Below are 20,631 nucleotides of genomic sequence, written 5' to 3' on the forward strand. Positions count from 1 at the left end.
TAAAAATTAATTGTTTTTGGAATTCATGCATTCTAAAATATTAATGGTTAGATTTGAAAAAGATGGGTCCTACAATTCTTGTTGGAATCGTAGTAGATTTATTTCCGTCAGTGAAACCCTTAAGTTCAAACTTATGCTTGACTCATATTGATTCAGGATTGGTCCTGAAGATATATATATTTTTTATTAATATACCAATAGATCATATCTATTTATAAAAATATTTGGACTTTCCTATTTTTATTTGCCCATCCCAAATTATAAAATATTTTATGGAAACATCCTCATATTTTGGATTCGTGTAATTTATTTTGTTATCTACTTGGAATATTAATTAATACATACATGATAGTAACTAATTTAATTTATTAATCTAAAATACCTATTTCATTACGTGCATATTCATTTGTAATTTTCACTAATTATATATCCATTTCAATTCCATATCAGAATTCATATTAATCAATTATTTGTTTTATATGTATCATTTAGATATGGATTTGATTTTAAATTTTCAAATAATTCAATTATAATTCATATTACTAAAACAAAAATTAATTTTCTTTTCATGCAAGGCCCGGTTATGTCTTGATTGTGGAGTTAGAGATGGAGTAAACTTCTTACTCTTAAGATAAAAGTAAAAGAGGAGTAAAATGAAGTAAAAAATGAGTTAATTCAGAATAAGTCATTTCACATTTCTAAGTAGATTAGTTTATTCCATAGTTACTCTGTTTGTGGATCTCACTGTGATAAACAAAGATTCATTTTCTAACATCTTACTTCTATAAACAAATTAAATTAAACTATAAATTCAACCAAACAAAATTTAAAACATGAACTACATTCCGATTTGTGGTCTGTGTTTCATATGATATGCTTCTTGCATCTAATCTAATTTATTAGGCTTTTTAAAGGCCCGTACGGCCCATTGTCAAGCAACGAGAGCTTGCATCAGTCTTGAAGCACGGTTGAAGCACGAGGCCAGAGCAAAGAGGCTAAATAGAATTCTTCAAGGTCCAGATAAAATCTTAAACAGCGAACCAGAGTAGAGAGCGACTGAAAGTAACATTCTAGAATCGATGGGGGGCGCCGCTCTTCTCTTCAACGCTAGCCATGGAATCCGGTTCCGTGCTCAGCCAACGTCTCCGCTCAGACCTAGAACTGGCCTCTCCAGCTTTTGCGCCTACAGGAGAGGTAAATTCGAAGTTTATCTCCTCTTTTGATTGTACACTGGGTTCTCTTCTCTTATTTTAGGGTTTATACTTTCAACTTTCCAGTATTTAGAATTATCAGGCAATGACTGGTAAATTTTATACATATGATGAAATTAGGACAATTTAAGCCCCAAATTTGCCTTATTTTCACAATTGAGCTTTAGAAGAAAATTTTGATACAATTGAATATAGCAAAGGAAAAAATCAAACAAAATCAATATAATATGGAAAGCAAGAAGGAAGCTTTAGGAGAAAATGCTGAGATAATTTCTTGATGCAGTTATTCAAATTGACAGATGGCGTTCAAAGGTGCTTGGCCATTAGGTTAGAAGCAAATAAGGGGGCGCAATCCCAAAGGAATTCCAAGTCAAAATTAGAGCTCAATTTGAATTTGATTTCGGAAACTAGTACAGATGAAGCTGATTCTCGAGAGCAACTTGTAAGTTTTCTTCGGAAAATAGAAGCTTCCATTAAAAAAGGTTCATCTGTTGCAGAAAGTAGCATCAGTGGACAAAAGAAGCAACCTTTGGAGCCCAAATCTGAAGACAAAAAGACGTCTTTTGGTTAGTATTCATTTTTTCAACCTTTTTGGTATTTTTTTTTATTGGCACAGTATGAAATGACTATAGCAAACCAACTAACCCTAAATATCTTTTGATGAGGCTGATTATTACCTATGTTACTTGGATACTTCGGATTGGGCTTCGTACCTGTATCGGACACGTATCCGATACCGATACGCGCCCGATACGGAACCAATACGTATCCGACACGCCAACTGGTGTGTCCTTACTTAGAAGATACAGTCTCCGATATTCTATTAAAAGTCACGGATACGGATTTGCTTATGGACACGGATGAGATACGGGTCTCCGATGCCAGCTTTTAAATTTAATGCTCCCCATTCTTGCTTCAAATTCTCTTATGCGATACAGCTCAGCCCTTTTCTTCAGCACAGAACCCACTCCTGACCTTATATATACGGCATTTCAAGAAAAAATTCCATTAAAAAGATTCCATTAAAAAGATTCATCTGTTGCAGAAAGAAGCATCGGTGGACAAAAGAAGCAATCTTTGGAGCCCAAATCTGAAGACAAAAAGATGTCTTTTGGTTAGTATTCAATTTTTCAACCTTTTTGGTTATTTTTTTATTGGCACAGTATGAAACAACTATAGCAAACCAACTAGCCCTAAATATCTTTTGATGAGGTTGATTATTACCAATTAAGCCCTTGCCAATCTTCTGTTGATGACATTTAGCAAACAATTAGTTCAAGTTTAATTTTGCCTAGTTTGCACCATTAAATGATACAAATATTAAACTAACAAACTCAAGTTGAGTGGAATCTGGAAGAAATTAGTCTCTTGAAAAGGTACAGTAAAGTTTTAGGTTGTCACCACCATCAAGTTGTCTTCAGGGGCAGGGTGGGGCCAGGCCACCTCTATGAATTGGAAGATTACATCAACCCCGCCCCCCCACCCCACCCACAAACACCAAAAAAATTATCCAAGGAAATGTAATGTTTGGTGTTTGGGGATTGTTCAGTTGGTGGTTGTCAAATTTTCATTTTCTTATTGTCCTCTTATTTATTTATTTGTGAGGAGGCGTGGATGGGGAGTAAGGGGGTCTGAGGGGGGTTTCCTAACTAAAATGATTTGGGAGGTCATGGAAATATTTTCCTAGGCTGAAAGTATGGTCCACATCAATTGAGGATAAACATGATAATAAAAAGCAAATATCTAAACAAACAATCTAAAAATTCTGTTAAAGTGCAGTGCACCATAAACATCGGGATGTTGTCGTCGCGAGCTTCACCAGTAGCAGCATTATGCATATGTTGCTATGCTTGCAATTCGATTTCAATACCTTCTTGAGTAATATATAAAAAAATTGGATAGTTGGGATGGATTTATGTACTTTTGTCTGAATTAAAGCAACGATGCACTGAAGCAGAAAATGATATACCTACTAACCAATGTTTTTAAATGCGGTTTTCATGCGGTATGCGGAAGGCTACTGCATACCGCATATGCGGATTTTCATGCGGACTTATATATGCGGATTTTAATTGAGAATAATCTACTAATACGGATACAAATATGGATACAAAACAAATAGTTGTTTTGTATAATTGAGTTAATATGACAACAAATATTAACTCTAAAAATGATAACATATCAAATTTCGGATAATTAAGTTATTATGAGCTACTAGGCCGAAATACAAAAATTTAATAAAACTTTCGAAGTTCAAAAATAATTAGTGGGTACATTATAAACTGATCCAATATCCTTAGGTCCGAAATCATTCAACTAAAATTGCTCCTGACAATTTAGATGGGCCAGCCCGCCACAGAAAAAACAATTCTTTTTTTTCTTTTGTGAGAAATCGTGGCAAATGACCAAAGTTTAAGTCACATGGGTGGGCCCCAGGGGAATGAATTTAAAGCTGTCTCTTTAATTCAAAGAGAGAGGTCCTAGCGAAATGAATTCAAAGTGCCACGGCGCTTTATGTTCGGTATACTGGTTCTTTAGTCCCACACCATCAAAACAAAAATAAGAAACCTCTCAAAGATCTATAAAAGCAGCTGGGACAATCTGGAAAATCACTCAACTGGACTCCTCCGTCCGGATGGGAATTTGGATTGGGTTTCGGTTATTACTGGAAATCCAACCTATTTCTATTAATAAAATATTTGGATCCAAGTTATTCGGATCTTTTTTTAATAAATAAAATATTTTAATGGACTACAAGTATATGGTCTGCATAGACAGTTTATATGCGGCAGGGGACTGCAAATGCATATGCGGCCACATAGACTGCGTTTAAAAACACTGCTAATAACAGTGGCATTAAGAACAAGACAAGCAAAGATCGTCTGGTTTACAACTTCCTAATATTGATAAATCTGTTGCCAACCATAAAATCATAGAGATTTGTACTTCAAAATTATTTCCGATAAGCTCATTATTTCATTTGCTGATATTAACATCTTTTAAAATTATTATTTTGGACACGATTCTTTCAGTATATCCTTAGATAAACATGCACTGTCGTTGTCATTGCAGATCATACGGAATATACAGGGCCGCCTCCTGAGATACTGAAAAATGATGGTGGCTACAAGGCTGTTGCACCTGCAGGGTTTGAGAAAATTTTTGGCATATTGAATGACACAACTGGTGGCAAAAAGGTCGTTGCAACCCCACATATAAAATCTTTGGGGCCTTTATCATATTCTGATAAAATGAAAAGAGATAACAGTAGCAATGCTGTTGTACCCCCACATAATGATATGAAATCTTCAGTGCCTCCATCATATTCTGATAAAATGATAAGAGATAACGGTAACAATGCTGTTACACCCCTACGTAATGATATAAAATCTTCAAGTCCTCCATCAAATTTTGATAAATTGATAAGAGATAATGGTGACAATGCTGTCGCACTTCTCAACGATTATAAGCCGCCAAGACCTCCCTCAAGATTCGTGCGCAGGTCACCTATCCCAATTTCAAGCCCAGCAAAACAGGAAGAATCCTTAAAACCTATCCCAATTTCAAGCCCAGCAAAACAGGAAGAATCCTTAAAACAAATAGTGTCAATAGCAGATAACATGCGGGCTATATGGGAAAAACCGAGGGATTTGAAACCAGAACTGAAATTGGACCGAATTTCTATGTTGAAGGTGAAGACAAAATCCAAGTTGAGAAACAAAATGAAGGCTGGGCCAAAATTGAAACCAAATTCAGAATTGGAGGCAATGATAAAGTCCAAGCTGAGAGACGTACCAAAGGCTGAACTAGAACTGGAACCAAATTCGGATTTGGAGGCTATGACAATATCCGAGTTGAGGGACATACCAGAGGCTGAATCAGAATTGGAATCAAATTCAGAACTGGAGGCAGTTAAAATATCCGAGTTGGGAGATATACCACAGGCTGAACCAGAATTGAAACCAAATTCAGAATTGGAGGCAGTGACCATATCCCAGTTGAGAGATATACCGAAGGAACCAGAATTGGAGGCGATGACAGTCTCTGAGTTGAGAGACATAGCGAAGGCTCGAGGGTTGAAAAGGTACACAAGGATTAAGAAGGCCCAGTTAGTGGAAATTTTGAAAGGAACCTCCCTCTGATTTTGATGAACAAAATTAGTTCTCTCAAGTACTATGGCTTGAAAGAGAGAGATGAGAAGGGGGATCTTCTAACTTTTTTTTTTTTTTTTTCTCTTTTTCCAATCCTGTTACCTTTTAGAGTTTGTAATTTTCTTTTGTTATTTCATTGTTTCAATTGTTCTCAGAACTTCTTAATCAATATTCAAGCTTTCTAGGATATTGTTTCAACTACTATAGTAGTTGCCTGCTTCGATTGTTGCATTAACCAAAGGTTGCATAAACAGCTCCATTTTATTCATTGATTACGAGAATTTCCTTCATATTATGGTTACAATACGAAAGGTATGCAACTATATCAATGTGATATGGACAAAATTGTCATTTTCTTAATGACAACATGGTCATTGTCATATTTGAAATTCTTCTAGGATAGCGTAACCTAGCTCAAGCTATAGTTATGTAAAAATTAAGATTCCGTACTGGATATATGGTTTTTGTGCGTAATTCATCTAGTGCAATTTAGTTCCTGATATTGGGAGATCTCAAATTTGCACATAACAGTTTATGTTATGAATATCATTATTTATATTTTTGCAAACAACAATGTAAAAGCTGTTTTTTTATTTGTGCAGCAAAACAAATATAAGATGCGATGCATCAGGAATCATTTCTGGAGAACTATTCGGTGTGTGAACAATACACATGAATCCAGTTCTCTTGTACATCCCAAACCTGTATCCGATACTTGAATAATTGCTTGAAATTTCCATTTCATTTTGTCTCATAAACTTGTGATTTTGAACTTATTAAATAAAAAGTGATTCATGTGAGGAAGTTAGCCACTTCTATATTTTATATGAGTAGGATTAAAATGCACTATTAGCTATGGTTTATGTGCCTCTGCTGGCACCTTTGGCTACAACGCAACAATTTCATTTTCAGAGGTTTACTGGTACCACGAGAAATTGTAGCGGAATGGATGAACATGAAACTGTGATACAGACAGGATGGCTATGGCTGAGAAATTGCAGATAAAGAGTTTAGATTGTTGTAAATAGCTTTAGATTGAGGGGATGCAAGTGCACTTGTAAAAGTATGATGGGATCCCCTCCTTTTGGGGCTGTTGTAAATATTCCCTCTTCGTTTCAATAAAATTTCAGGTTGGCAGTCACTCAAAAACTTATTTCGGTGTTCTAACGCTATCTGCTAAATTTTGATGGCATGACATATAAATTAGACGAATAGTTGGGATTTATTTATTATCAAATACTGCATTCTCTTATTCGTGTAATTTTATTCTGATACCATAAATGATTGAATTCCTAACCCTTCTGTTCGACAAAATATAACCTAAATTTATTCAATTGAAATCTCTAACCGAGCTCATAACAAATCTTCATCTGCCATTATACAAGCAAACATCGTAGTCGATCAGAACAGACAAACATCACAGCTATATTCAATGAAGCTAAAAGGTAGGCACCAATTTTCTTATATGATGATCTAAATTGTATTTTCCAAACCGCAATTTAGAATACAATATGGAGAATGTTTGGAACGTAGGGCTCATCAAATAACGTCATATACATTGGCAGGTGTTATAACATCAAATAAAATAAGTTTTATATGTAACGAAAATTTCCTTTCCTAGCAATTATCCGTTGTAGTCTAGCTGGTTAGGATACTCGGCTCTCACCCGAGAGACCCGGGTTCGAGTCCCGGCAACGGAATTTTTTAATTGTTTTGAAGTCTACAAGATCCAGGGTTATTTTCGTCATTGCATATCGAACTCCGCTCATGGGTTAGGGTTCTGTTTATTTTTGTCCTTTGAGACCTGCCCGGCTGCATCCTACTTTCCCTACGCCGCTCGAGCAAGAACAGAGAGCATCCCACAAATCCAGATGGTGAGATTTTGAACCAACTTTTTTTTTTTCTTGAAATTTTTCTCGTTTTTTGTATTGGATATCAATTTTTATCTGACAAAATGTATCGTGTAGGCGTCGGAGAAGAAGCTGTCCAACCCGATGAGGGAGATTAAGGTTCAAAAGCTGGTGCTTAATATCTCCGTCGGTGAGAGCGGCGATCGTCTCACTCGCGCTGCTAAGGTTAGTTTAGATAGTTTTATCTTTCAGTAATGAATATGTTGCAACAGTTTACTTGAATTCTGGAAATTCCAGATTTTACCAGAAAAATAAGGATCCTTTCGGGTTTATGTTCTTGAACTGAGAACCTATGAATGGCTAGTCATATTAAAGGAACAGCAAGCTTTGATTATATACAATTGTATTTGTGAGGCCCCATAATAGAATTATAAATTGATTAACCAGCGAGGTACACATGATAGTTGTGGAATGATGTTGTCGAAATTGGTTGCTAATTAATTACATGCCTGTTTATTTTTTTTTCTGATTGAATGGTTTTTGAGCTCATTCTTTGTTTACATGGATTTTAGGTGCTGGAACAATTGAGTGGCCAATCCCCTGTTTTCTCCAAAGGTACTCTTTTGTCACGTGTGGAGGCTTACATAACCCCTTGTTAGAATTTATCTTTCCGGCATTTCATTGGTAGTTTGCTGTCAATTTAAAAACACTAGCGAAGAAGATAGCTTATTCATAATTAAATTTCAACTCCAAGGTGTTAATTGAGTCAAAATTATCCCAATGAATTTCAAGCTAAACTGATTTAACCTTCAGTTACCCTCAATAGTGCAACAAAAATCCAACCTAGCCAGAAAAAGTTGAAATAAATAAATAAAGGACAAGTGTATCCCTGTATTACTACCATAATATTATGTTATATGACAATGTGTATAAATGGGGAATGCAGCTCGGTACACGGTGAGATCATTCGGCATAAGGAGGAATGAGAAAATAGCATGCTATGTGACAGTGAGAGGAGAGAAGGCGATGCAGTTACTAGAGAGTGGATTGAAGGTGAAGGAGTACGAGTTGCTCCGACGCAACTTCAGTGATACCGGATGCTTCGGTTTTGGCATCCAAGAACATATCGATCTCGGCATCAAGTAATAATCAATAACCACTTTTTTCTTTGATGATGTTTTGTGATTTGGTTTCACAATACATTTTTATAGGTATTTCAGAAGATATCCATGCATTTTGAATAGAGGACCTCTTTGCTCTGATATAGGGTACTAGAAAATAAACTAAAGAGGGCTCCCTTGCTCTGAATTCAATATGTTTGCAAACACGGTTTAATTTGATTTTATCTCATATTGGGCCTATTTCTCCTTTTGTGAAAATGCTAACATGTGAGCAGGAATATTGGAGCTTGTGTTGATTTTTATTGAAAGGTAATGTAATTCCACATTTGTCCAATAACTGCTCTAAAGCAAAGTATTATGTATTAAAGTATTCGGCCATTTATGAAAAAATTTCTTGGAAATACATAATAAAGATCATGGGGGTTTCCTGGAAAAGATTTGAGAATTTTGAAGTGCCTTTGTAAGTAACTTTTCTTCGTTGGTAGGTATGATCCGTCGACGGGTATATATGGTATGGACTTCTTTGTGGTGCTGGAGCGTGCAGGCTACCGTGTAGCACGTCGACGCCGGTGCAAGGCCCGTGTTGGGATTCAGCACAGGGTGACTAAGGATGATGCAATGAAGTGGTTCCAGGTCAAATACGAGGGAGTAATCCTCAACAAGGCCCAGGCTAACACTTCCTAAAAAACTTCTCAACAAGGCCCAATTTCTAGAATTTCTAGTGATTTTCTTTTGAGTTTAAGGTTTCATTTTGACGTATCCCAGGATTTTTGTTCTTTGGTATTGTTTACAAGGTGACATTTATTTAGCATTAATTATCAGTTAAATGTCCAAAATTTCTTATTTTGTTTAATTGTTTATGTTAGGTTTATATGTTGACATGTGAGGGGTCTTTAGAGTCAAATGTCTGATGGTTTTATCTCAATATTTATCCAGTTGCTCTGTTATTAATCAATGCTTTAGTTTTTCTTATTTTAAGGCTAAATCGAAACCAATTTGCTCATGTTAAACTCCGTTCCTCTCGGTGCGTTATGTTGTTCCCTTGTATTATTGTGTACAATATGGTTATCAAAATGAATTTCGACAATATTTCGTAGTGAAAGATAAACAACTCTAGTGGAAATAATTTTTCTATAATGCAAAACTAGAATCCAAGCTGGTAAATCTCGTCCATCACTACATGATTTAAATATTTCCCTATCACGTTTTTTAAATTATATATTTCTCCATCTAAACTCAACTTATAAATATCCTCATTTATTAATACAATAACTTGAAAATACAGTTTAATAACAATAATAAATTATGACAACAAGAGACAACAACCCTTTAGTCTCAACGGTAGTGTTTGGCAATGTGGGTAGGATTAAATTTTAAGCTTTGTTAAGAAAAAGGTGGTTTGCCAATACAAAAAGTTAAGAAAGTGCATGTTTAGCTTTTTTGAGAAGCTTCAAATTCTTAAGTCATATAGAATGGCTCCATAAAAATATGAACAAGTTTAAAAATGTGGACAAATAAGTCTTAAAAAAGTTGTTTTAAGCTTTATAAATGAGCAGGCAAGCTTAAAACTTCTTAGCCTCTTAGGAAACTCTAAGGAGAGTGTGCTGATCACTACCGACAAGTTAGGATAGACGCATCACAAAGTCAAGGTAGATACTAATATAATAATAATTTTGCATTTACCTTGCAGTGTTGCTAACCCCTCAACTTCCCAAACGAATCACATATCTGTGAATGTTTGTAATTAAAAAAGGAGTTGAGAATTGTAAAGTCACGCGAGTTCCCATTCATTCTTTAGTTGAATAAGGGGAAACGATATTTGCCATCTCTTCTTCCACTTCACTATTCAATATGTTCAGTGATGTGTGTCACGCGAAATCCACAGATTATAGTACATCGCACATTTTTTTCAACCAATAAAAGTATTTTTTTTGCTCGAGCCAAGTTGCCCATAATTACAATTCATCAAAAAAACTCGGCTTAGATGTGTCATGCCTGGTTTCCAAGCTTCTTAGCATGACACTGAACTTGCAACCCATATCATGTGCTTACACGGCATGGCATGACATGAATAACAGACACTAGGGTTCCGGGATAATAACAGTACTAGATTGAACCATCAGTAATCTTTCTGATACTTGAACAATGCTCCTGCCATTGACATTCAATGAGAAGAATTATGTTAAAGCTGTATAATAATAAGCCAACAGAATGAACCACAATGTACTGGTCCTGAACAGTGAATATATGTTGAATTTATTGATTCAATTCCCCTCCCCGAAAGTAACTGTTTTGTTTTCTATTTAAGAAAGGCCGATCTTTGAGCCAATTTGCTTGTGTGTATAACAGTCCCTTAAAGAACATGATCAAGCTCTACCATAAAGCAAACTTTAGCACAATTACTTCAGCAAACTTGAGCACAATTACTTCAGCAAAATTAACAACACAATAAACACAATCCTGTGCTAGAAACTAGTATAAAAACAAAGAAATGACAACTTTTTTACTTGAATCCCATAATGCAACAACTATAGCTAATTCAAAGCTCATTCAGGTGCCCCCAAGAAAATGATTTTCACGACTAATTTTATTTGCCTTCTTATATAGTTCCCGTCCCCTTTTTCTTTGCAAAATTTCTCTTAAAAAAAGTTAAATTAATCATTTTACATTTAAATGAAGTATTTTTTTTTTCAAATGGGGGCAGACATTGGGTGCTTTATGCAGGGCAAAAAAAAAATGGAAAACTTTTCTAAATCAACATGGAGGAGAAAAATTAGAAGCACAAACAAAAAACCTACACATGTAAATGCAATTTATCCCATTTTGGGGACATCTTATAAAGTCATCCAACACCTGTAGTAAAAAGGATTAAATTACAACAAAAATTTGACCTCATAGCTTCGAGCTTGGACCGGTACTAACATGTCTCCATGTTTCAGGTAGCATAAGCTTCCGTTTTTCAACTAATTTTGCACCATTTGAAACAGTTGCTGCAACTTCCTCAGCCAGTCTCATTGCCTCCTCCACTGTACCCTCAATACCTGTGACCGGTTTATAAATCATACTGTTATTTCCTATATTACCTTAGCACAATCTTCCTTTGTCTCTCTTTTTTTCTTTTTTTCTTTTTGCGCCCTAGTTTTTCATTTAAATGTAAAATTCAGGATCAGTTGAAATATACTTGTAAGATTCTACTAAGTTCATACCAGTTTGACAGTGTATTAGTCAGGCCTGGTCCAGATATCTATTGAACATTTATTCTACAATCTGCTTAAATCCAACATTGAAATACCTAAGATGCAAGTGCAAAATGACAATAAATTCAAATCAATCAGGTGACATAATTAATGACCATACTGTCAGCCACACGATCAACTATTCTCCTAGCCAGGGCCTCCCGAGCCGTCAATTTCGCCGACCTTAACAACACATCCCGCCTTGTTTGCGAATCAGGTATCTTCTCATTGAACAACACCTCAAAATACTTGACAAACTTGAGTCCAACATCAAGCTCGCTCATGTAAAAGAAGCCCCTGTCTCCCCTCATCACAACATAATCATGAGCCAGGACCAGTGCACACCCCGCCGCAGATGCGTGGCCCGTGACGGCACAGATGGTCGGCATAGGGAGAGAGAGGAGATCGGAGATGAGGTTGCGGAGGTCTGACAAGCGGTGGCGTTGACTGAAAGGGACGGAACGGACCCAGGCGAGATCGAAGCCGTTGGAAAAGAACTTGCCTTGGGCGCAGGTGATGAGCGCGGAGTTGGGAGGGTGGGAGGGTGGGAGGAGGAGAGGAGAGGGGAGAGAGCGGAGCGGAGGGAGGAGATGAGTGAGGGGTTGAGGCGGTGCTCGCCGGAGCCGGTGAGGGTTAGGATGTATATGTTCCCGCGCTTCTCTATTGTGCACATTTTGGATTGAGTGGGTCGGAACGAGGGTTTCGACTTCCTCAGTTGGGCACGCATCCGTATCCTTCCGGTTGGCGCAGGGGCAGTATTGTTTGGCTTTGAGATTCGTGCAAAGTTAAAAAGAACGGTCCGGATCCACTAGTGCAAGGGAAATGCAAGTGTGACTTTGACAAGTACTTTATTTTGACGTTTCCAAGGAAACCAAATCGTCTGCCCCCGGGGGCAGAAAATTCCTGCTCCCAGAGTCTCTGCGGGGTGGAACCGGTTACTGTTTAAGGGTTTAACTATTGTTACTGTTTTTAAATGGGCCCCATCCACAGAGACTCTGGGACCAGACGATTCGGTCTCGTTTCCAAGTGCGCCTCTTTCTATCTGATCAAATCCAAAAAACTTGTTTCCAAAAAATGATATAACCCGGTATCTATCCTTGATCCTTCCATAACTACTTTGTTAGAACAAAAAATTTACAGAAAAGGATACCGACTGACTATTCGGTATCAATGTACCATTCAGTATCAGTTAATCTCAGTTCTCAAAATCTCAAGTTTCAAATGCAATTGTTTTTTTGTACTTGATGGCATGTGCTTTTGTATCACTTCATATCAATCGATGGCAAACACAAAATATTCGATTAGCTAAAAATATAATTTGAGAGCACATGACATTATAAAATCAGTCGGATCTCATTGGTGCCATCTAAACATCAATATTCCCTTGTGCAATCTTTCACTACAAACGACCCCTGCCAGAATCTAATTAATATATTGTTAAGACTTCCTATGAAGTCATTTATCACCTGTAGTAAAAAGGATTAAATGACAAAAAAAAAACATTTGATCTCATAGCTTCGATCCTGCACTGGTACTAACATGCCTCCATGTTTCAGGCAACATAAGCTTTCGTTTTTCAGCTAATTTCGCACCAGTTGAAACAGTTGCTGCAAGTTCCAGAGCCAGTCTTGTTGCCTCCTCCACTGTACCCTCAATACCTGTGACCAGTAAACAAAACATACTGTTAACTCCCATATTACCTTAGCACAATCTTCCTTTCTCTCTGTTTTTTTTTTCTTTTTGCACCCTAGATTTTCATCTAATTATAAAATTCAAGTTCAGTTGATCAATCCAACATTGAAATACCTAAAATGCAATTGCAAAATGACAATCAATTCAAAATCAATCAGGTGACATAATTAATGGCCATACCGTCAGCCACGCGATCAACTATTCTCCTGTTCACAGCCTCCTGAGCTGTCAACTTCGCCGACCTTAACAGCACATCACGTCTAGTCTGCGAATCGGGGATCTTCTCATTGAACAACACCTCAAAATACTTGACAAACTTGAGTCCAGCATCGAGCTCGCTCATGTAAAAGAAGCCTCTGTCTCCTCTCATCACGACATAATCATGGGCAAGCACAAGTGCACACCCGGCAGCAGCCGCGTGGCCGGTAATAGCACAGATGGTCGGCATGGGGAGAGAGAGGAGATCGGAGATAAGACCACGGAGGAGATCTGACAAGCCGTGGTGTTGACTGGGAGGAGCGGAGCGGACCCAGGATTGGTCAAAGCCGTTGGAGAAGAATTTACCTTGGGCGCAGGTGATGAGAGCGGAGTTGGGAGCGTGAGAGGAGGAGAGGAGAGGGGAGATAGCGGAGCGGAGGGAGGAGAGGAGGGAGGGGTTGAGACGGTGCTCGCCGGCGCCGGTGAGGGTTAGGAAGTAGATGTTCCCGCGCTTCTCTATTGTGCACATTTTGATTGAATGGATCGGAATGAAGGTTTTGACAATTTGACTTCCTCAGGTAGGAGCTGCCGTTGCCGTTGCCGTTGCCGTTGGGACTTTGTGTTTTGTGAGAGGCAGTTGGGTAGGTAATGCAAGTGTGACTTTGAAAGTAGTTTATTTTGCCGTTTCCATGTTCGCCTGTGTCCGTCAAATCAGAAGCCAAGAACTTTGGTTGGAAAAATTATGGAAGTACAAGCAGATCAATTTAGTAAACTACAAGTACATTTCAGAGATCAGAGAGGATATTCGTATCAAAGTCTTCTTGTTTATTAATATTTAAAAAAAAAAAAAATAAGACATCATGGTGTTACATAACGGTGTTACACTTGCATAATATTTTTTTAGATGGTCCAGAATTTTCACATTAATTGATTCTACTCATCTAAAGTTAGCAAAAAAGAAAAGAAAAACTATAAAATTTAATTTACAAATACATATTTATATACATACCATGTTAAATAAGTTCAAATTAACTATTATAATTTTTTAATTAAAATTTTAATTTTATAGTACGGATTAATTTACACTATTTTCAATATTATAACCTCACTCCCAAAATAATACAGTCTCTCTTTTATTATTGTTTGGAATCACATGCAGTGATTTTGTGTGGATACATCCATATATACTATAATAATTTGTTCGAGAAATTTGTCACTTTGTTAGAATTTATATTATAAAATATTATTTTCTATAACAATCCATTATGTAATAAAGGATATATGGAAGTGGCCACAGAAGATCACTGCATGTAATTCCAAAAAATAATAAAGAGAAGCCATAAATCTATTTTAATTAATAACAAATGAAACAGAAAACGGACTCCGAGTTTTTATTTTATTTTCGTGCATATTTGAGCGCGATTCGACCTAATTAAATTCATTCGAACTTGATCCAAGATGACTCCTACCTAGTGGATTAACAATACCTGGGTCGGGTATACCCGACCATACCCGCCCGTGCCCGCCGCCCGGGGTACCCGTGCCCGAGCCCGGGTATGGGTCGGGTACTCGGGTACGCGGGTACGGGCATAAACCGGACCAGACCCGTTTTTTTAGACCAATACCCGACCATATCCTACCCGAGTTTACCCGTACCCGACTATACCCGTACCCTAGTACCCGTACCCGAGTACTGTTCATCCGAATTCAAAATTCAAAAATTCTGTTTTTCCCTCCCAGAAAAAAAACAGAAAAAACCAACAAAAAACCAACCAGAAAAAAAAAACTGCAAAAAAAAAAAAAAAAAACAGATAAAAAAACAGAAACAAAAAAACCAGAAAAAAAAAAGAAAAGAAAAAAAAAGAAAAAAAAAATATCCGTACCCGCCCTACCCGTCAAGGGTACACGGGTACGGGTATAGGACGTGTAGGGTATGGTTTTTGAAAAATATACCCGAGATACCTGTACCCATATACCTGTCCTACCCGACCTACCCGTACCCGAGACGTACCCGTACCCGCCCCAGTATTAATACTCTACTCCTACCCAACACCATCTAGAACCGCACGATATGAAACTCAACCCGACCCAACTCCAGAATACAATCCGAACCTCACTAGACCCGTCCGATTACCATCTCTATTGGCAAAACTTGACAGGCCCAAATCGTACCAGACCCGACCCAATATTTCAAAAGATCAAAGTCACCTGAACCAACTAGAAACGACTCGAAAGCCAATACGAGCCTGAATCGGACAACGTTAAATCTAACCCAACCTGATAACCTCCAACATGACTGATTTTGAGATTCTTCAAAGATAGGTCGAAAACAAAGAACAGCAGATTTATTTCTAGATCGAATTTAAATACCATATCATTCAATTATCCGACATTGTCTTTTAATGGAAAAAGGAAAAACATAATGCTTCCTGATGAAGAAATAATTAAGTCATCAAAGACTCAACATCAGCTTCTGGACAAATTGCCTAAGCATGGTACAGTTTTATTTGTTGCAATCTTAGCTTTGTTTTCTTTGGGAACGAAACCAACTTTTCTTCTTCAATTTTACAAATATTGTCTCTATTTATGCATAAAAAATTATAAATTTCTTTTTATTTACTAGAGTTCTTAGAAACTGCATTACTTGAGACACAAATTTGACTAATTTATAAATTGTGTAGTTCAGATCTATATTACAATTCGGAATTGATATTATGAAATAGGCACACTTTTCTCCCATTACAACACAATATTATATACGAAAGGCCACACAGCGAGTAGCAAGAATAACTGTTTATGCAAGCAACTCAAAAGAGAGAAACAAATTTTCTTTGATTCTTAGATAATCTGAAAAGATACATCCAACCACCTCATATAGGGCTGTAGTGTTCAAAATATAAGGAAATACAAATAATTGCCTAAATAGATACACCCAGCCAACTCATATAGCCATATAGGGCTGTGTGGGTTTAGAATAAAATGAAAGGAAATACAAATAACTGCCTAGCTAATAGATAAAATACGAAATTCCAGGAAACAAATCTAGTTGTATCAGCCGATATATGAGGCAGCCAGCAGCTATACCAATGTCCCAAACACGACTAATTAATAGGAGAACCAGGTCTAGTATTGGGGGAGTCACAGCCGTAACCACAGCAAGCAACAATAATTCGGACTTATACATTATATAGAACTATAGAAGCGTGTATATCGGAGACCTGCTTCCAGCTGATACCCCCCAAGTGTAGCCTCTGGTAGCTTATTTTGAAACAGTTGCTTCCAACCGTGCCTTCCAGATATTACCCTACGAGCTAATCTTACATCTCGACCAACTCCATTATATTGAATCACACATCCACCAATAACAAGAAGAATTCCAAGCAATGTGTTGCTGGGACCTAGGACCACATAAATTGCAAGTCCAAATGATATAGCAGTGCACCTGGATGCCCAAATAATAAATTGTAGAGCCAAAGACACAAAATCCTTCTTCAAATGAGGCTTGGATGAAGTTACTCCGCGGAAGAGGAGTATCATTGTGCTATGAAAGGCAAAATAAAAGGCTAGCGCATCTGAGACAAGAAATGCTTTGAAAGCATATTTGTCTGCTAGAGTAGGCGGGGAGCCAGCTTCGAGGTGATCGTCAGCTCGATAACCTCCTGGCAAGGTAAATGCAGCAGCGAATGTTGCAGTAGCAATGAGTACCGAGCCTAAACCAATGGTTTGGATTGCACTTGTCAGTTTTTCATTCTCCTTTTCTTCATCTTTTGTAGTGTTATGATCAGCAATGAACTGGTCCCACGCCGTGCACCATAATAAGCTCCTAACATTTCTGTAGACTTCTCTATCCAGAAGTTTACTCTCTGAAAGGTCAAATGTTAGACGTATGATTTTTTTTTTTTTTGAGAAAAATGCTAGACATGATTTGGGTGTCAAAAATGTGCGACTATGTTTTCAAACAGTAATGAAAAAATTGTAGAAAGAAAATAATAATCATAAACGAAAGACTACAAAATACAGGTATGATTGAATAGTTGCTGCTCTAGTACCTTAAAAAAAATAACCAATATTGATTTCATCGGATTATTATAATTGAAATAGAAATTAAGTTTGCGATTAAGGGCAATATTATAATTTGCTCAATTGAGTATTTAACTTCTCCATAATGCCTCTCAGCTAATCGAACAGCTGTACATGAAATACAATACATTTTCATATTAAAAAGTGATGTAATTGGCCACCATATACTTTTATTTAGTTGAAGTTGCTGAATAATCATTTTACAGTAATTTAATTATACACAGTAACATTCATTAGGATCATTTCTAGTTAGCTGTACACTATTTCACCTGATATTTCGGATAAATTGCTTTGTCAGTAAAAGTAGCAAGTGCCGATTTATCCCGAAGAGTCAAGCCCTTCTTGTTGCATATATCTAAGGACACTTCCTTGTCTTTCATTAGATAGTATACAGTACTCCAATCATCCCCAGCATCCATTGCTAAATGTAGTGGAGTATTTCCATTATTGTCTCTAGCATTCTTCATGCTTTTATGCTTTGAAGTAATGCGACAAATCAACCAGACTACAAGAGAGCGCCCCTCTTGGGCCGCGACATGAAGAAAGTTTCTTCCTTCAGCGTCTAGAAGCTCATCAGAATCAGGGCAATGACCCATGATTGCTCTAATTACCCCAACTTGGCCCATTTTTGCAGCAACGTGCACGGGAAAAGATCCATTGGAGTCGTAGAGGTATGCTAGCGAATGATCACACTTCAATAAAACTTCAGTGATTATATTATAATTGTATGAAGCAGCGAAGTGAAGGGGGGTACTCCCACCGTTATCTGGCATTCGTGCTAGTAACGGCTTCCATCTTAATAGTTTTTCAGTCATTTCTAGAGATACCAAATGAAAAAGGATTAGTATAATATTATACATTCAACTATTCACTTATGTTTATGATGATTATATGAGTTTGTTTCCATATTCTGGTTGATCCACCAATTTTCGTTACTCAATCTGCATGGCATAAATAATTTAATACATTAATTTTGAAGTGTAACATTACCTCTGGTTAATTCCGCTCTGACTTGGCCAAGTCAACTCGGAATCTTCTGATTTTCAAATCCATGGTTTTACGATACATATAAGATACTGTATTACGGTGTGTGTATACACACACACACACACACACACACACCCCATGTTAAATTATAAAATTAATTATTAGAATTATGTATGATCAACAAAATGATAATTTAATTTAGAGTCCTGGAAGTTTTTTTGGCTTTTATATAACAGAGATGTCTTGGAATTTACAAAAATATGATATTCGTATTTGAATGTAGTGCTTTGGAAAAGTTGGGTTTAATGGTCATTTAGTGTATTGTTGGGAAGCTTAAAGGTTATTTTAGGTTTATTTTATATGTATAAGAGAAAAAAAATATAGTTTGCATAAAAAAATTACAAATTCAACTTGTCTCTCTTCGCTCCATTAAAATTTAGATTATTTATTTCTATCACCCCTGGCAAACTCAAATATTCCTGCATAATCTAATATAACAAGAGTGAAGTGGAGCTAGATGTAGATGTCAGGCCTACAATAATCACAAGACGCAGAGGTAAACGAGGGCCTGGGCTTCTTTTCTTTGCTTCAAGAAACATTTTTTAAACGATGTAATTCAGGGCCTATATGAAGTTAGCTAAAGAGGCTCAGCTAGTTCCAACAGCCCAATATGCTTCCTAATTAAATAACACCAAAAGAAACTTTTTTAGCATGAGTTCCTTGCAGAAACTGTCCTGACTCCTGAGTCAACAGCTTGGAGAATTTTTTATTTATAGAAATATTATAAAATGATAGAGATAAAGAGAGAGTATTATGGAATTTTGAATTATAAATGAATGGAAGAAACTTTGGACCGGATATATTCCTACTTATCCAAAATAAGAGTGAGACTATGGTATTATATAAATCAATATATTTTTTTTCAAAATTTTAACAGTAAATTCTAATAGTTCAACATGGTGTCCATATAAATTAGATATGTACTTGTAAACTAAATTTTATATATTTTTTTAAGCTTTTTTTACCATTTTAGTAAATGGATAGAAAACCACTGTTTTTATGTTTTTAGATGGTTCAGATTAATTGATTCTACTCATCTAAAGTTAGTAAAAAGATAAAATATAAAATTTAATTAAAAATATATATATATTTATATAAAGATTATGTTAAACAGTTCAAATTAACTATTAAAAATTTTAAATTAAAAATTTAATTTTATAATACAGACTAATATACACTATATACAATACACGCAGTGATTGTATACAATACCATAGCCTCATTTCCAAATTAATAATTTAATTTATAGTACAAACCAATATACACTGTATACAAATACCATAGCCTCATTCCCAAAATAATACTCTCTTTTATTATTGTTTGGAATCACACGCAGTGATTTTGTGTGGGTGCATCCATATACATACTAGAATAATTTGTCATGTTCGAGAAATTTGACACTGTCAGAATTTATATTATAAAAGATTATTTTTAATAAACATCCATTATGTACAAAAGGATATACGAAAGTGGCCACAGAAGATCACTGCATGTAATTCCAAATAATAATGAGGAGAATGTGGTCACGGGACAAAATATTAAAAAAAAAAAAATCTTTGAATGGGGATTAATATTTTATTTTCAAATTTTGAATAGGAAAAAAGTTTCTCCAACCATATATAGTTCGAAATTACACAGTATTCTCTCTCTATCTCTCTTTTCTGTTATTTTATAATATCTTTTATGAATAAAAAATTCTCAACAACTCGCTGCATCCACATAAAGAAGAGTTAGGCTAATATGACACTAGTGTTAGAGTGAGTCTATGGTACTATGCATATCACGGGTTGTTACCGTGCTACGGCTCTATATTTGAGTTTTCAAATTCTAACGGTTGATCTGAACCGTTCATCTTGTTCTCCATATTAATATGTGTTTGGAGACCAAATTTTATATTTTTTGAAATTTTTTTACTATTTTTTTAGATATTTAGAAAATCACTTGATCTGAAAATTCTGGACCATCCAAAAACAGTGATTTTCAATAAATCTAAAAAAATAGTAAAAAAATTTAAAAAAATATAAAATTTGGTTTCCAGACACATA

The 20,631-nt window shown here is 36.1% G+C and overlaps 3 protein-coding genes, 1 non-coding gene and 1 pseudogene across 7 annotated transcripts; 3 read left to right on the forward strand and 2 right to left on the reverse strand.

The window, feature by feature from the left end:
* The first annotated feature begins 975 nt into the window (after window positions 1–975).
* Window positions 976–5,549, forward strand: LOC144559426 (uncharacterized). Of its 3 annotated transcripts, none has more exons than XM_078308446.1 (4): window positions 976–1,194; window positions 1,511–1,777; window positions 2,257–2,325; window positions 4,284–5,549. In XM_078308446.1, exons 1-4 carry the CDS (start codon window positions 1,080–1,082, stop codon window positions 5,351–5,353), a joined length of 1,521 nt encoding a protein of 506 aa, XP_078164572.1. In that variant the 5' UTR covers window positions 976–1,079; the 3' UTR covers window positions 5,354–5,549. The 3 variants fall into 3 exon arrangements, with proteins under 3 accessions (XP_078164572.1, XP_078164574.1, XP_078164573.1); XM_078308447.1 differs by having other exon boundaries at window positions 979–1,194; window positions 1,495–1,777; XM_078308448.1 differs by lacking the exon at window positions 2,257–2,325 and having other exon boundaries at window positions 977–1,194.
* Window positions 5,550–6,989: 1,440 nt separating this feature from the next.
* TRNAE-CUC (transfer RNA glutamic acid (anticodon CUC)) lies at window positions 6,990–7,062 on the forward strand. The gene has a single exon. It is a non-coding gene; the product is annotated as a tRNA-Glu (tRNA).
* A 16-nt stretch (window positions 7,063–7,078) lies between these two features.
* On the forward strand, window positions 7,079–9,340 carry LOC144559277 (large ribosomal subunit protein uL5). The gene is made up of 5 exons (XM_078308294.1): window positions 7,079–7,236; window positions 7,330–7,437; window positions 7,785–7,827; window positions 8,159–8,354; window positions 8,819–9,340. The coding sequence occupies exons 1-5, from the start codon at window positions 7,234–7,236 to the stop codon at window positions 9,015–9,017; spliced, it is 549 nt and encodes a 182-aa protein (XP_078164420.1). The 5' UTR covers window positions 7,079–7,233; the 3' UTR covers window positions 9,018–9,340.
* Window positions 9,341–11,116: 1,776 nt separating this feature from the next.
* On the reverse strand, window positions 11,117–12,263 carry LOC144559427 (enoyl-CoA delta isomerase 1, peroxisomal-like; annotated as a pseudogene). The gene is made up of 2 exons (XR_013513137.1): window positions 11,691–12,263; window positions 11,117–11,374 (listed from the first exon to the last, which is right to left on the reverse strand). The product of XR_013513137.1 is annotated as an enoyl-CoA delta isomerase 1, peroxisomal-like (transcript).
* Window positions 12,264–12,961: 698 nt separating this feature from the next.
* LOC144559350 (enoyl-CoA delta isomerase 1, peroxisomal-like) lies at window positions 12,962–14,051 on the reverse strand. Its single transcript, XM_078308368.1, has 2 exons — window positions 13,442–14,051; window positions 12,962–13,227 (listed from the first exon to the last, which is right to left on the reverse strand). The coding sequence occupies exons 1-2, from the start codon at window positions 13,986–13,988 to the stop codon at window positions 13,079–13,081; spliced, it is 696 nt and encodes a 231-aa protein (XP_078164494.1). The 5' UTR covers window positions 13,989–14,051; the 3' UTR covers window positions 12,962–13,078.
* Between the last annotated feature and the right edge of the window lie 6,580 nt (window positions 14,052–20,631).

Source organism: Carex rostrata, chromosome 9, assembly GCF_964058835.1.
Source record: "Carex rostrata chromosome 9, lpCarRost1.2, whole genome shotgun sequence".
Taxonomy (NCBI): Eukaryota; Viridiplantae; Streptophyta; class Magnoliopsida; order Poales; family Cyperaceae; genus Carex; species Carex rostrata.

Bases quoted from the DNA above. Each gene is read 5' to 3' on its own strand.
- LOC144559426 (XM_078308446.1), top strand. From the start codon at position 1,080: ATGGGGGGCGCCGCTCTTCTCTTCAACGCTAGCCATGGAATCCGGTTC. The intron at 1,195-1,510 runs GTAAATTCGAAG...TCAAATTGACAG, and splicing joins CTTTTGCGCCTACAGGAGAG to ATGGCGTTCAAAGGTGCTTG. The intron at 2,326-4,283 runs GTTAGTATTCAA...TTGTCATTGCAG, and splicing joins AGACAAAAAGATGTCTTTTG to ATCATACGGAATATACAGGG.
- LOC144559277 (XM_078308294.1), top strand. The intron at 7,438-7,784 runs GTTAGTTTAGAT...CATGGATTTTAG, and splicing joins GTCTCACTCGCGCTGCTAAG to GTGCTGGAACAATTGAGTGG. The intron at 8,355-8,818 runs GTAATAATCAAT...CTTCGTTGGTAG, and splicing joins CATATCGATCTCGGCATCAA to GTATGATCCGTCGACGGGTA.
- LOC144559350 (XM_078308368.1), bottom strand. From the start codon at position 13,988: ATGTGCACAATAGAGAAGCGCGGGAACATCTACTTCCTAACCCTCACC. The intron at 13,228-13,441 runs GTATGGCCATTA...TACTGGTCACAG, and splicing joins AGTTGATCGCGTGGCTGACG to GTATTGAGGGTACAGTGGAG.